Raw genomic sequence first — 15272 nt, 5'->3', positions numbered from 1 at the left:
TTACATTTTTTTATGACTATTTTCAAATTTGAGAAAATAAATAATATCATACCTATAAACTGACAAAACAGGCTTTAAAGTCACTTTTTATTAAATATAAGATAAGAGAGATTAAAACGGCAACATATACTTTTACGTTAGAAATGATTAATTAGTTTGGTTATTTATTGTTTACGTCTTTAGTAGTCGTTCCTTCAGTATATCCGTACCTATTTAATTTATTTGAACAGAAAAAGTGCTCTATTATGTATACGTACTATATAGTTTCTAGTTTCTACTATTCTGTGCTGTGTCATTTTTAAAATTTTATATAAAATGCTTTAGAACTAAAAAAAAAATACCCAATTTTAATCTTAAAACATAAGATGTGATGAAATTCGTGTGTTGTAGTTATATCCAATTTATTTATTTTAGCTATTATAGCTAATATAGATAGATACTTATTTTTTTAGTTGTTTCCGTTTTTACTTTTTCAAATTAGAATGGTATTAAATGATTAATGAATAATGATATTGACATTCTAGTAACTAATGACTAATTAGTAATTAGTATTAACCGTAGGTATGGAAATCGTAAATTTATTAAAATCATCGGTTATTGATAAATATATAATATTTGCTATGGATTTAATTTCCACATCGTAATTTTAAATTAAGTTTTAATTAAATTAGTTATAATTTAAAAAATTGGAATTATTAATTCTTTTAGGTATGTTTTTGTAATGTAATACAATATATATTTTAGACTAAAATCTTTTCGAATTATCTAATGAATAATTTAATTTGTACCAACACTTTTAAAATTGATTAAGAGTAGTAGGTATTGATAAATTTAAAGAAAATTTCAATAAAAAATGTCTTAGGTATAATACTAAATGATTTGATAAAAATGTATGTTATTACTAGTGCTTATTATTTTATACCTTGCTGTTATATTCATATAATTTTTTTAGGTACGAGTTGTAGGTTATAGTTTATCATATTTAAAAAAAAAATTATATATACACGCTACTTTAACATATAAAATGTATTTCTTAGTTTAAATTTACGTAATAGTTGTAGTTAATCAATCGTTTATTAAACTTCGTATTGTTGAATGTGAATACATGACGTAGAATGTTTTGATATTAGTAATTGTAACATAATATTCCAAGATAATAATAAGTGTTTACTTTTTAAATGCTAAAATAGATACTTGTGAGTTTATTTAAATTAATTCTGATTTTAACTATTTTAAAATAATTTTTTTTATAATTTTATTTTATTTATTCAATGGTCCAATATTTTATTTCGTTAATTTCGTAAAATTTAATTTAGTTGGGTTCAATCAACGGATGGTATCCCCCTCATACCATTCATGTTATAATTTTACATTATATTCTATTATAATATTTTCTTATTATGCTATATAATATAAGCAAAGATTGTTAATGTTTTAAATAAAAAAGAATTTAATTAAATTTTTATATAAACGAATATTTTTGAAATATTCTTTATTGTTCATAATTTATCTTTCAGAGAAACTGTAACTTAAACATATTTTTTTGTATTTGTATAAATATACTGTTTTTGTGTAAATATTTTCTTATGTAGGTAGTTATACTAACTTTTATTTACTTAGGTACTTCGTTATAAGTTATAAGTGATGTTAGAATTTTTGATTTTTAAACTCATCGTTGTATAGAATGGATTTCTACCTTGGTCTGCTTTAAATCGAGAGAATATTGAAAAATATACAACTTCTGTGATATATTTACCTTAAACTAATTAATTACTTGTTTGAAATTCGATTGTTATACATCAAAATACTCCAAAACATTATTTTTCATGATTATGAAATTAAAATGTACGCTTTCATGCAAAAAAGTAAAAAAAAACTGATAATATTGACAGCTATAGAAGAATATAATTTTTTTTAAATGTTATATTTATATCAAATTTGGTAAAAAAAATCATTATAAAAATGTTGTTGGTTTTAAAAATTATGAGTACCAAAATATGCATAATTATACAATTTTATCACGAATAGATTTTTTTTTAATAATTTTTATTATAAAGTGAAAGAAACTAAGAATCAATTTTTATGAGCAATTTTCAAATTTTGTAATACTGCTAGTGTTATAAATCGTTTGGTATTAAGGCATTTTTTTGTGTCTTTCGTAACGTTGCCTATACATTTTTATTTTTGTATCTATTACGAGTAAAAAATAACCAAAAGGACACTTTCAGACACTATGAAATGTTTAAAATATTCAATTACATACGACATTAGTGGTTAGCGGCTCCTTGGTTCATTTATATAGTGGCATAATAATTGTACGTAAGTGCAAAAGGTCAAATAAACGTTTATTGTGTCTACCAACTTAAACCTACTAGAGTTTAGTTTTACATGTGTTTCTTATAACTAAAGAGCTCTCCAATGAATTCGTCATACCGAAAATTTAACATTGAGCTATAGGTAACGTATGCGCTTATAAAATTGTATTATTTTTGGTGTGTGAAATGTATTATGTACGTGAGTTACTTTGTATTTATAACATTTCAAATTATAACAATTTAGTTAAAACTATATTAGTTAAAACACATTTATATTAAAATGTTTATTCAGTAAATTAAAACATTATAATTTGTATTTATAAATTTATAAATTATCGTAGGTTTATGAATTTTTGCTAACCAAAATAATACATCTTAATTCTTAATTATAAAAAAAATAATAACGATATTTGTCTTTCATCCTAATACAACTTATATGTTATTTAAAATATATCCAGCGTGATTATGTTTGTACTTCATAAATTCGTTTTCCTGGCCTCTAGCTCTTATATCAAACATATTATATTATTGCTGCTGTAAATGTTTGAAGAAATCATTTATGACGTTCGAAATTTTAATCACAGGATGTATTATATTATACATCGGTTTATCGGTAGTGATTATTATAATTTGATGTTTTTACAGAACATTAATAGTTATATCCATATGCATAGGTTTGATATTTTCTCTATTATTTCTTCTCTCGCTGTCTATTTTTCATGATCATCTTAAGTCAATTTTAGTTTTGATACCTATCCTTTATATAAAATATATGTACGTATTTTTATAATATAACCATATTTTAAGGTGTGTGAAATCATATTTCGTAGAACCATTATCAACTATTATCAATCATTTATTTATCATTTATTCATTAGGCTCCACAATAATACTACGTTACTGAATTCTCATGATCTCAACATTAGTATAATACTATTGACATTTGATAATTATTTTATGAAAGTGTTTACATAGTATATCAGTTTTATTGTACCTAATATATTATTTACTATGACGTGTTTGTATTTGCATTCAAGGTTTTGCACCCAAATTATTTATTCACGACTCAGGTGGTTGAACGTGTTTGGCCATTTGGGTGTTTCAACTTCGGAATAAAAATTGTAATCAAATATCCGGATTAATATGGGATAATACTACCATACGGGTGTTAATAGAACGTCGCACCCGCATGTCCTACAAATCACAAACTTACAATATAGTAAATTTTCATTCAGCAGAACCAATTTTATGTTGTTAAATATTAGAACAAATTTAAAAAGGTAGAACATAATCAGTGTTTGCTCGTTGTTTTTTGTTACGCTTCTTTAATTTTTAAAGTTGAAATTACAATTTAAAAATGCTCATAACTGATTAAAAAATTAAATTAGAATATAAAAAAAAACCAAAATTCAAAAATGTGTTATGTTGTACATTAAAATTTGTAAGACGGAGACAACACATGTGGGTGAGACAATAAGAGTTATCTAGCCATCTAGGAAACATTTAATTTGCTAATTGCAAAATAATAAGCACCTGTTTATTTTAGGATATATTATAGGATATTTATTAGAATATTAGCTCAACTCACAAAATATTACTTTATAATTATTGAAACAGTTTGTTTCGCTTGAAAGTTAAAATATATTCTTTGCTTGTTAATGATTATTACTAAATCAAACTAAAAAATTGAATGAGCAGCAATATATATATATTATGTAAGTGTTAAATTGTTTGGTTATAACTTATAATGTTAAAAATTTAATTTTAAATTTATTATTTATTTATAAGAAAGAGTGAAAGAGTCTTATAAAATATATAGTACTAATGTAAAATGTTTATACAACCCATATAAATTGAATTTTAATATTTTTTTTTTTTTTTATTTAGAGGAAAAGAGCCCTCGGCAACATAGGCCATTGGGTTTAGGTACATAAGATTAAATTACATGTTTAATGTTAAATATGAATAAACTATTGAGGACTTAATTTTAAATTTTTGGTTGAAGGTTTGAATTTTAATATTAATATATTAATAAACTGTAATTTTATTGTAAAAAAAATTATTTTGCAAAATAAACGTCTAAGTATTGCGGTAGTTAATTTAAATATTTTAAAATGCCGCCATATTTACTTTGTACCTATAGGTGTAATAATATAATATTTATTTTTTTAAATGTTGTATTATATTATAGTAGTATAATGTAGTTATATACATTTGGTTTTTTAAAGCCGATGATGTCAAACCTATGTATTTTAATTTTGTTCGTCTCTTTAAATACATTTTTGGCCTGTTTTACTATTTTCCGATATCATAGGTATCAAAAGTTTGCATTAACTAGTTTAATAAACTGGAAATCCTTTAATTTAAAGTTAACAGCCTCGATAGAACGAGTTGAACCTCTTCGTAGTGGACACCCACCAAGGTTAAATTGTACAGCAGGTTTTTCCCTTGATAAGAATTAACTTGAAATTGTATGTTTAAACTATATCGAGTCCTAGTAGTAAACTACTTAATGCAATAAGAGATCTAACATCTGCATGTTTCAGTAGCTTACTTAAATTCACAATGCACTCATATGTAATTTACTCCTCATATGTTTAATAATAATAATAACAATCGAGAAAACAAATTATTTTTTTTTTGACCATTGAACTTTTTGTTTTGTATTGTGCTTACTCATGTGAAAACGGCCGAACGCTCTCGGCTGTACAGTGTGCCAAGGGTGAATATATTTGATTAAATCATTTGCTTAATTTTCAAAATCGAAATCTTTTATTAATGTAACAAAATATTTACGAACGTATATTATATTTGGTTCAATGAATTAAAAATGTTTTATCTATTTTTCTTTATTGCGCGTGAGTATTTATTAAAAATATATTATACTTTAAAAGTGTTATATACGGGTAAAAATGTGCCAGAAGAACCTGTACTAAAAATTTCAGGTTAGTTTAGAATTATTAAAGTATCGTATTCAATTAAAATATAATCAAAATAAACTTCTCTCCATATTTTTTCTACATAATGCATATTATGTCATAAAGTGATCAATTGTATTTTTTATTCAACAAGAATAGAAGAAACATTAGTACTTATTTAAAAGAAATACAGGGCATGATACTGCGATTGAGTTTGAACTGTTTGGAGTGTTTGGACATTACTCGATCTGCTCGCTTCAGTGCTAATATTATGTACCTATTTATTGTTTCTTTAATATTGTTATTTAATAAATCGTTGTATTTTGAATTAGGTAGGTAAATCATTAAATGTGCCCCGGTTAACAATAATAAAACATAGTATAAAGGTAGGGGGGTTACTAGCCGATCAAATGCATTATATAATTAAATAGTATTATGGTAGGTATATACTATATAATATATTGTATAATATGTTATTCATATATTATTATTATTATATGTTATTTATACTAACACTATAAGATATATTATATCGAAATATAAGCGTACATTGTCCCGATGTAGGTATGAGGAAACATTTTTGAAATTTAATCAATATAGTATAATCAATATGATACAAATTAGTATTTGTTAGAATTTTAAGTCTGAAATTCAAAAAGAGCATCGTCGGAAATTTAAAATTGTCTCCGTTATTATAGCGCATTTGTAATTAATACGAGACAGATAGATAGACAATAGATAGATTGGTATTATGTAAGTATTTGTTACATATTATGCTGTACTAATACAAAACAAAATACAACTAATACCTATTTAAATTTTATTGTAGTTTTGTTTATAATAATAATATCGTACTTATTATAAGTGAATATTTTACTATTTGGTATTTATAAAATAAGATAATTAAGATATAATTAATTAACAATTTCCATCTCTTGAGTACCTATGCTTTTTTAACTATTGAATACGTGCAAAGCATGTACAATAAAATGTTTATAATATTACGTAATATAATTCTTGTAACTAATTTTTAATTATATTAGTAGGAACTACGTCCATATATATTATCATGATTGAAATTTTCAAATAATTTTTTTTTACATCTGTAAAGTTGCATGACATTGACATAACTTTTTTTTCACGCACATCCGCGATTAACTATTAAGTTGTTTGATTTAATTCTCTCCTTCCTAGATACTAATTAATTTCATAGTTATTTTTTGACCCTGACATGATTATTAGTTTAAAAAACCGACACGATGAAGGTGCTATTTTAACTTAAAAATTGGTTATATCATACTATCTTGTAATTTATAATCTAGATTTTAGAATTCCCATTAGTTAAATGCAATTAAATATTTTTTTATAATATCAGTGAACTATATACAAAGATTCAGAGGTATTCAATTTATAAATTAGTGGTTTAAATTCTGGCTAAGTAATATATATATATATATTTAATAAAATACACTGTTACAAGAATATCTAAAACATTTAAATATTAAGCAATAGTTTAAAGTTGTTTTTAAAAAAAATGTGTTTAGGAAATTATTTTTTTAAAACTTCTGTAAAGCGAAAGCTGCAATTATTAATAATTTATAATTAAAACCAACTTAAATAATTCAATAATTTTTCCAATTAATAAAACAATTGTTATATTATCAGGTACCTACAGTGATATTATTATTAGTTATTACTAATAGTTAATAAATGTATTAATAATATATTTTTATTAAAATTAACTCGTAAAACGTGTTGCATACAACATACTCAATACATTATAATTTTTGTGTAGTAATATATATATATACATAGTTATTAGTTTGTATGCATTGTTTAAAGATGGTTATTTTTTATAATATACACAAATTATGTTTTACATTTTATCATTGTATACCTATTGAAATACTTATTTTAATTGTTATTTATTATGCATTGTAAATGGTACGTTCATCATTTATATTGTGTATAACGTGTATATTATTCCATATAATTATTATGTTTTGTAGGACGTAGATATTGTACAAGAACTATAAATGCATATATTATGTTGAACTATATACTTTATTTGGAAATCGTTTTATTAATTTTTATTTCAATTTTAACATATTTACAGTCGGGACGAAATTGCTAGACTGTTTTTATTGCTCTGTACTCATTACAGTAGATTTACAATTATACATATTTATTAGGTACTTTTTGTTTGATTGAAATGGTTATATACTATTTATTTGGTATAAGGGGATTCCTTTTTTTAATTACTTAAACCTACTATTACTCTCTAATGGTTGTAAATGATAATGTAATTCGTTATTTTTTTTTGCAGAGAGCACAGATTGCAATAACTCTGAAGAATCTGTTTTAATTGATGATAAGATGAGTTCCGAAACTAGTGGTGGTGTGAATTTTATTGTCGGTGACGAGGATGGCGTCGATCAAGCGTCTACCGAACTCGTCAATGGAGATTTAATGAAAGCTTTAGAAGAAGAGAAACACGAAAATACTGATTCTTTTCCTTTAGGTAAGGAAACACGTATGGGTGTAACATCAAACAGCAGCTCTTATAACAACATGTTTGGCTTAACGGAAAAGAGGAAACGATTAAGGTATCTAATTTATTTACTTTCATTATGATAAATTTATAATATTTTGTTATTGGCGTACATTTTAATGTTTTAATTTAATAATTTTAACACTGACTTGCTAAATTTGTGCGCAATTTTACATTATAATCTTAGAACGCATTCGTAAAATAAAAAATTCAGCATTTTATATTAATATTTATTATTAATAATTATTATTATAGATGTGAATAGCATTTTTATGAATTTTGGCTTTTATAAATGTATATTCTCACAATATTAAACACGTGAATTCAAATAATTGGAGAGCAAAATATTTTGTTTTTATAATAATACAATCTATAAAAATACATTCAATACCTATTTGATTAAAAAAGGTAATGTCGAATAGGTTATTACTTATTAATTTATTATTTAGTGTTATCTAGAGTAGTCTGATTTTTCTGGTATAATACATATTATAGGACGCAAATCCTCTATTAAACTAATAGTAAAGCGTTTAATTAGTGTTTAACTAAATTATTTGTTGATTTAAATAAACTTTGAACTTGGAGTATTATTGAACTTATTTTATTGGTGGGTTTTAAAATGTATAACAAATTCAAATGAATCAAATGTACATATATTATATTCCGTTGTTATTTTAAACATTTATATTACAGTTCTTATAACTCTCGTTCAAGTTGTACATTTTTAATCAAGGGCAAGGAAGTTATAATTTGTATAATACGGGATATATATTTTTACACATATTTACAAAATAGTGGTTAAAAGTTACATGAAACACGAATAGAAAATCGATTGTAAATTATACTACACGATATACAATAATTAAAATGAGCCGTTTTAAAATAATAAATATTATATTATTTAGTACACAGATAAATATTTATCTTTATACATTTGCTTTATTATATTTTTATTGCTACAACTATGTGTAATTATTTGATTTTAACTAACATTTTAGTTACATGTTATCTGTATTTTTAAAGTGGAAGTTTGCCGTCTGATGTTTTATTTTAAGATTTATATATAATTTACGTCATGTGTTATTTACTCTATTTTGCAAGTATGACTTACATACTTAACTTCGGTGAAGAATTTATATAGACAACATTACAGTCAACATTGAGATTTTTATTTAACTTATAACACTTCTTATACCTATTATTGACTCATTTTAAAACAAGCAATTTTACTCAATCAATATGTTTTGTATTGTTTCCTTAGAATTGTATTTGATAAAAATGTGTTTCGATTAATACCATAAATTATAACACAACAGCTCAAAAATAAGTTTACTCAAACCAGCATGTGAAGAATGTTGGGGTTTTTTTTAATAAAACATTTAAAATTTAATAGATTTTACTAATTTATCAAATATTGGTATTTATATAGGGAAAAATTATTATGAATGAACTAAAAAATTTTGAATATTATTGATTACTTTCCTTAATAGAATTAACGTTTTCGTTATTCGTGTTCTGTATTATGAACTCTATTTAATTTAATTTTTTGAACATAATGCGATTGTTAAAACGCAAAATAGTTCAAATGTAATAACTAATAGTTATTAATATTTTTCATATTAGTTTAGGCGAGAATCTACTTATCAAGCACATTAATAATAATATTTAAACACTGGACCCCATTATTGTTCGTTACTTAATTCGTTTATAAGTCCTTAATAAGAGTATATGCGTAACTGACAGCAGCAGCACAACACAATACATTATCTGATCGTGAAGTGCAGTGTTACGCAGGCAAAATAAAAGTTGTTATGACTTAAAATAACGACTGTATACATTGCCTGCATTGTCATCTTTCAAAAATCATTCCGCGCTCAAACCTCTAATTGATTTTACACCTATTCATGTTTCGTGCCGTGTCGAATGCGTGTAAATAATATATTAAAATATATTATGTTGTTACTTGTTGTAATTTTGAGTTTTGACCTTAAAACTTGTGGTAAATGAGTGAACTGTCGCATGTCGAATTATTGTCCAGGTAAAGCTATCTACCAGAGACAATTATTATATCATTATAATTTCTGCTCTTAGTGCTAGAACACACTTTTTTTATTGTAATTTCTTAACCACAGCATCACAGTATTCGAAAAATCTGAACAATTCTGTACTTCTAAAATATAAAATAAAAATGATGCTACAGTAGTTTTTTAAAAAAAGTGAATTGATCATTCGCTTATACAGGCGGCGAGGACTTACAACGTTTTCAGAATTTTTATTGGTCAACGTGTTAGATTAGAAACTTTCTTAATCAAAAGTTATAATGGATTAAACGATTACGTTCTAGAGGTCTATCTTTATCCTCGGATGTGTTCTTCCCGTCTTACAACATTTTCGTTCAACAGAATACATTTTGTGTTGTTAGCTTCAATTAGCCTATTATCAAACTTAATTTTAATTTTAAAGTGAGTTATAAGCTTATAAGAATGTAAAATATTACAATTTTCATAACTTACTTCAAAATTAAAATATCAATAAATGGTATTTGATATGCTGTAAGACCGAGACAATACAACTATTATCCTTCTTATAAAATGATAGATAAAATATGATCTAAATCTATCGAATAATCGATATTATTGGAAAGTAAGAATCAAATGCCGTTTTTTTTTAAATTTATAAAATATTAATTTGTGCTATATAATTTGATAGATTTTTAAACTGAAGATATAAAAGTAGCAAATACCATTAATAATATAATATTATACATATAGACGCAGCAGAAATCTAAATACATTAAATAGTATATTTATTTAACATTAGATTATTTTACGTTATCGTATGAAACTATATATATACCAATAAATTATATTATTACGTAATATATTATATCATCAAATTAAAATCTCAACGGATTTTTTACGTATAATAGATTACCTGTATTAAACAGCCTGGTTTGGTTTGTATTTGTAGTTTAACTTCGATACTTGATTTTCCGTATACGCAATCTCGACATATCCCGTCGTCGAAATCTGCGGCAGCTTCGTTGTACGGCTGTAAAAACGGACCTTGTATCTTGGGGAGAGGTGGCTAAGTGTGGGGCTGCGGATTCGAAATTTACATTTTATTCATCGTTTCTCTGTCGTATCTTGCCGATAACGCCCGTCGAGTCGAGTAGGTATGTAAATGATATTTGATAATAATATATTATTAAAATATTATGACTTCCGACAGTGTGCCATAAATCATCAATATACTACGTTGCAATATCGTGTATCTAGTGGCTGGTTGCATACAATATGTATACATTATTTTACGTTATCGACTGTATATAACTAAATATTATCGCGGTTTTACACCGCAGTCTTCTTCTTCGCGTTCGACTGTTTTACGTACGCGCGAACTGTTAGTCATTCCATTTTGCGTTTTCTTCATTTCTTGTGTTTTCTGCGTCGCAGTTGTGTTAATCTACTGTTTGTGAAATTTGAATAGGTACCTGTGGGAACGCTACCGTAGTACACAATACAGGTACCCAGGTCGCCATACGCAACTCATTAATATCGTTAATTACATTTATACCAATCACGTAAACCAATCACGGAAACCTTAAAAATTAAAACAATTATTAATTAATGTGCTCCCGCGCTGCACAACAATCGTATATAGGTTTATTTCGTATCCCACACATTATCCGACCTGTCTGCGCGTTTATCATAATTCATAACATAATTTATTCGGTTTCTCACGTGCCGTTACTCGTGTATTTATAATAATAATATTTAGGTAAAGTTATACAATCGCCGCCGAGAACAAGACCTACTAACAGACACGCGTGCACGACACATTTACCGCCACAGGTCGTCGCCGACCTTGACGGACGCGTGCAGCCGCGTGCTGTTCGCACGACGACCGCGATGGGATCCCCTTGCATCGTTCTATAATAGCGATCATATTATTATTATATACCTAGCTATCCACGTAACGACCGCTGCGACGGTCAATCATTATCATTACGATTGTCGTAACGCCATTATTAACAACGCCTAACGACGTGAATATATATTATTATAAAAAAAAATAATAACAATAATAATATACTCCACGACGCACTTGTCTATAAATAATAATATTACGACCAAAAATGCCCAATAATTATTGTTGCGCAGTGGCGGGCGGTACGTTATGATATTCGTGTCTCAACAGTCCAACCGAGCTGTTGGTACGTAGTTGGTGTGTAACTCGTTCACCAAAGAAATCAAAAAAACAAAAATTATATGCTTAACTCCAATTTCCATAACATGTCATTCTAATAATATTAAAATAAATCGCATATAAATCGCACGCGAAATTACAACCGTCCTCTAACGCGTTCGACTACCTACGCAACCACTACCATCGCTAAAGCCGTCACCACCTCCACCACCACCACACAACACCGACCGACGGCTGCTTAGCAGCGGGTCCTCTGCCGCCGACTACAATCGTCGGCGCCGCGGTCACGATTTTACCATCGACGTGCGACGACGAGTTTATCTGCGTTCTCGTCCGCGTATCTGAAGTCCGCGCTGAAACACCCGTGTTGCCGCGAACGCGTGACGTGCTCGTGCAAAACAGACGCCGATCGCGTGTTACACCGGCCTAACGATGCTCCAACAGCGCAGGAACTCCAGGCGGTTCGTCTTGTCCGAGCTGCGGACGTTCGGCAGCGGCGGCGTTGCTGCCGCTGCATCTGTCGCTGCAGCCGGCGACGAAGTTGAACTCGCGGACATCGATGACGACCCGTCGTCAACGGCTGCCGGCGATTCGGATGACGCGGATGACGGCTTTTGCATTCAGTTGGAACCAATGGCGGCCCCGTCTCCGCGGCCGAAATTGGCGCTGGCCGACCTGGCGTCGCTGCAGCACCTGTACGATGACGGGCTGCCGCCGTCCAAACACGAAATCGCCCAATGGAAATCAATTAAAAACCTCAAGTCCGGCATCACGTAAGTGTCCTGCCATACTGCTGCAGCATAGCCCGTATACCGCCGCCGTCTAATATATTATAACAACCGCGCCCGCCGTTTAATTTTATCGTATATATTATAATATATGGATCGCAGTAGTGCACTGTATTTCATTTGATCGGAAGTCTTCCTATACCTATACCCCTTATGACGTATAATATTTTTTATATTGTACCTTACCGCACAAATATCGTTAAGCGGTCATCGAGTGAAGTTTCGTTGTTTTTTTATCGCTTCAAAGCTTTATTATATTATTGTTTAAAATGTTAACTATAATTTTCAAATATTAACAAAGGCACACGTATTCAAAAATGAAGAGCATTTTCGACACCTTTGGTGACCACTCGCCGAATAAGTTTATTTTTTACCCGAATTTGTATAAACACATTATTACCAGTATGACTTTCCACGATTAAACTGCAGTACCTACTGGCATCTATAATAATAATAACAATATGTTACCTAATTTATTTATACTTCGATTAACGTGCACCTTTACCTACCTATGTGTTATATATTATATACTTGCATATACCGCACTAGTGTTGGAAATAATACCCGGTTTCAGGTCCATATCACACACCTTTACGCACCATAACTACCTACACACAACTATGTTAAATATATATTTATATTGTCTATGGCTATCATTAATACACACATGTATATGTCACATAATTTATGTGGTGTAAGAGATGACGGTGTCCAAAATATTTCTATTTTTTTAAACTTTTTTCATCGTAAACACTATTTACAAACCTCGTAATGATTTATTTAGGCGGTGATGCATAAATCTATTTGTTCTGTAGTTGAAAATATCATTTCTATTTACATAATTTTTCTAATTTCTTATTTCGATCCGTCACGGATATTAATGTATTATAATAAATTGTACATCCCTCTGTCGTCTGCATTCAAATTCGAGCATTGTTTTCGTGCGCGTTTCGACATGTCGTTTTGGTATTTTCTTCATTATGACGTCCACACGAAAACCTCATACGCTGCAACTTATACTTTACACCTATTCGATAAAAATTGGGAAAATGTTCCCAAAGACAGTAGGTAACGTGATCAGCCTTACTAATTTCCTAAGTGAGTTTTTTTTTTAAAATATATGTTTTACAATACGATTTCAAGTTGGTATTGATAAATAACTCTACATTTTTACAGATATGAAAAAATATTTTATCCTAGAAGTTTTTAAAAATTGGAATCACCATATAAACTTCATATGCCTATAAATAAGAATAAATATTGTACTTCAATATTCTATATTATTATACATCAACATTTTTAGAAAAGTATTATAAAATGCTTCAAATTGTGAAATTAAAATTATAAGTTATCATTAAAAAAAATAGCAAAAAATTATAATTTTTTGTAAACATGAAATATTACCAATATTTTATACTCTTTAGAAAAACACTTTTTAAAAAAATCAGTAATTGGCTGAAAATTAGTTTAGTCATGCAAAATGAACACCGCTGATGACCGGTCGCGATATTTTGTCGAGAAGATGTTTCTGTGTCGCGGTTATAATAATAATAATAATAATTTGTTGCTGTATAGGACGGGTTTTATGCTCAAAATGTATATAATACATGACAGCCGACAGGTCTTATTACGACGCCACGAGCCTGTTTTTACTTTGTTGTTATTCCGCCATCTAAAACTTGCCTAGTTGCTTATATAATATTTATTAAAAATGTAGACTTTCCTGCAACTGCATTCTGTATATAGGCTCAAACGAACTCCAATACTCAAAAAATATTATACTCACCAACACCGCTGCAGTCGTTATAACGCCAACCTGCAATAATTGAGCTGTCCTATAAAATATATTATAATACAGCGTATATTTAAATTGTTTATATTATTTCAGTGCTTGAATAATAATCGTCAAGTTTTCACGCTTCTTTTGAACTGCTGTGAAACGCCAATTTGTCTTCAATATTATAGTGTTTACGCACCTATAATTATCATGTATTTCGTTGTTACAATTCATTGACTTTTTGCGTTAAAACCGTATTTGATCGTCGGTATAGCACGTTTTAGCGCATCAAGTTGTTCGTGTAAACACACAGACACACAACTACCCTGCACAGTCCATAGCACACCATAATATGACCTACAATATAATATTATATATTATGGTTATCTTTATGTTTATTATAATTCAAAACACAAACACAAAATTATAACGTTTACCCAATAAAACCTTGCGAATACCTGTATACACACACATTTTGACATATATTTCTCATTTCAAAAACTGATCGGAATAATTGTGGTTAACGTAGGTGAGTGAGTGAGGTAAACCGGTTCTCGTTTAGCCATGGGTTTCGGATAACCAGAAATTTTTCAATCATTTCAAAAATATAAATTATTATTCATTACTTCATTAGTGTTAGTGTTTATGCTTGGTATATTGCAATAACGTTGAGCAATACTCGCATCATGTACAATTATCATCGTCTAGGTAGAA

General features: G+C 28.0%; 1 protein-coding gene across 4 annotated transcripts in view; it reads left to right on the top strand.

Annotated features, from left to right (window-relative positions):
- The window catches only part of LOC132934785 (acetyl-CoA carboxylase), a 46477-nt gene that overhangs the window by 10638 nt on the left and 20567 nt on the right, over positions 1-15272 (top strand). For 2 of the 4 annotated variants that reach the window (XM_061001141.1, XM_061001140.1), the window contains exon 2: positions 7560-7839. In XM_061001141.1, the coding sequence (XP_060857124.1) occupies positions 7610-7839 (230 nt within the window). In that variant the 5' untranslated portion in view covers positions 7560-7609. Of the gene's footprint in view, positions 1-5120; positions 5261-7559; positions 7840-11247; positions 12767-15272 lie in introns of those variants that run through there. The other 2 variants (XM_061001138.1, XM_061001139.1) reach the window with 2 other exon arrangements.

The sequence above is a fragment of the Metopolophium dirhodum genome, chromosome 1, assembly GCF_019925205.1.
Source record: "Metopolophium dirhodum isolate CAU chromosome 1, ASM1992520v1, whole genome shotgun sequence".
Taxonomy (NCBI): Eukaryota; Metazoa; Arthropoda; class Insecta; order Hemiptera; family Aphididae; genus Metopolophium; species Metopolophium dirhodum.
The sequence above is the reverse complement of the archived record's forward strand: the minus strand, read 5'-3'. Positions and strand labels throughout refer to the sequence as shown.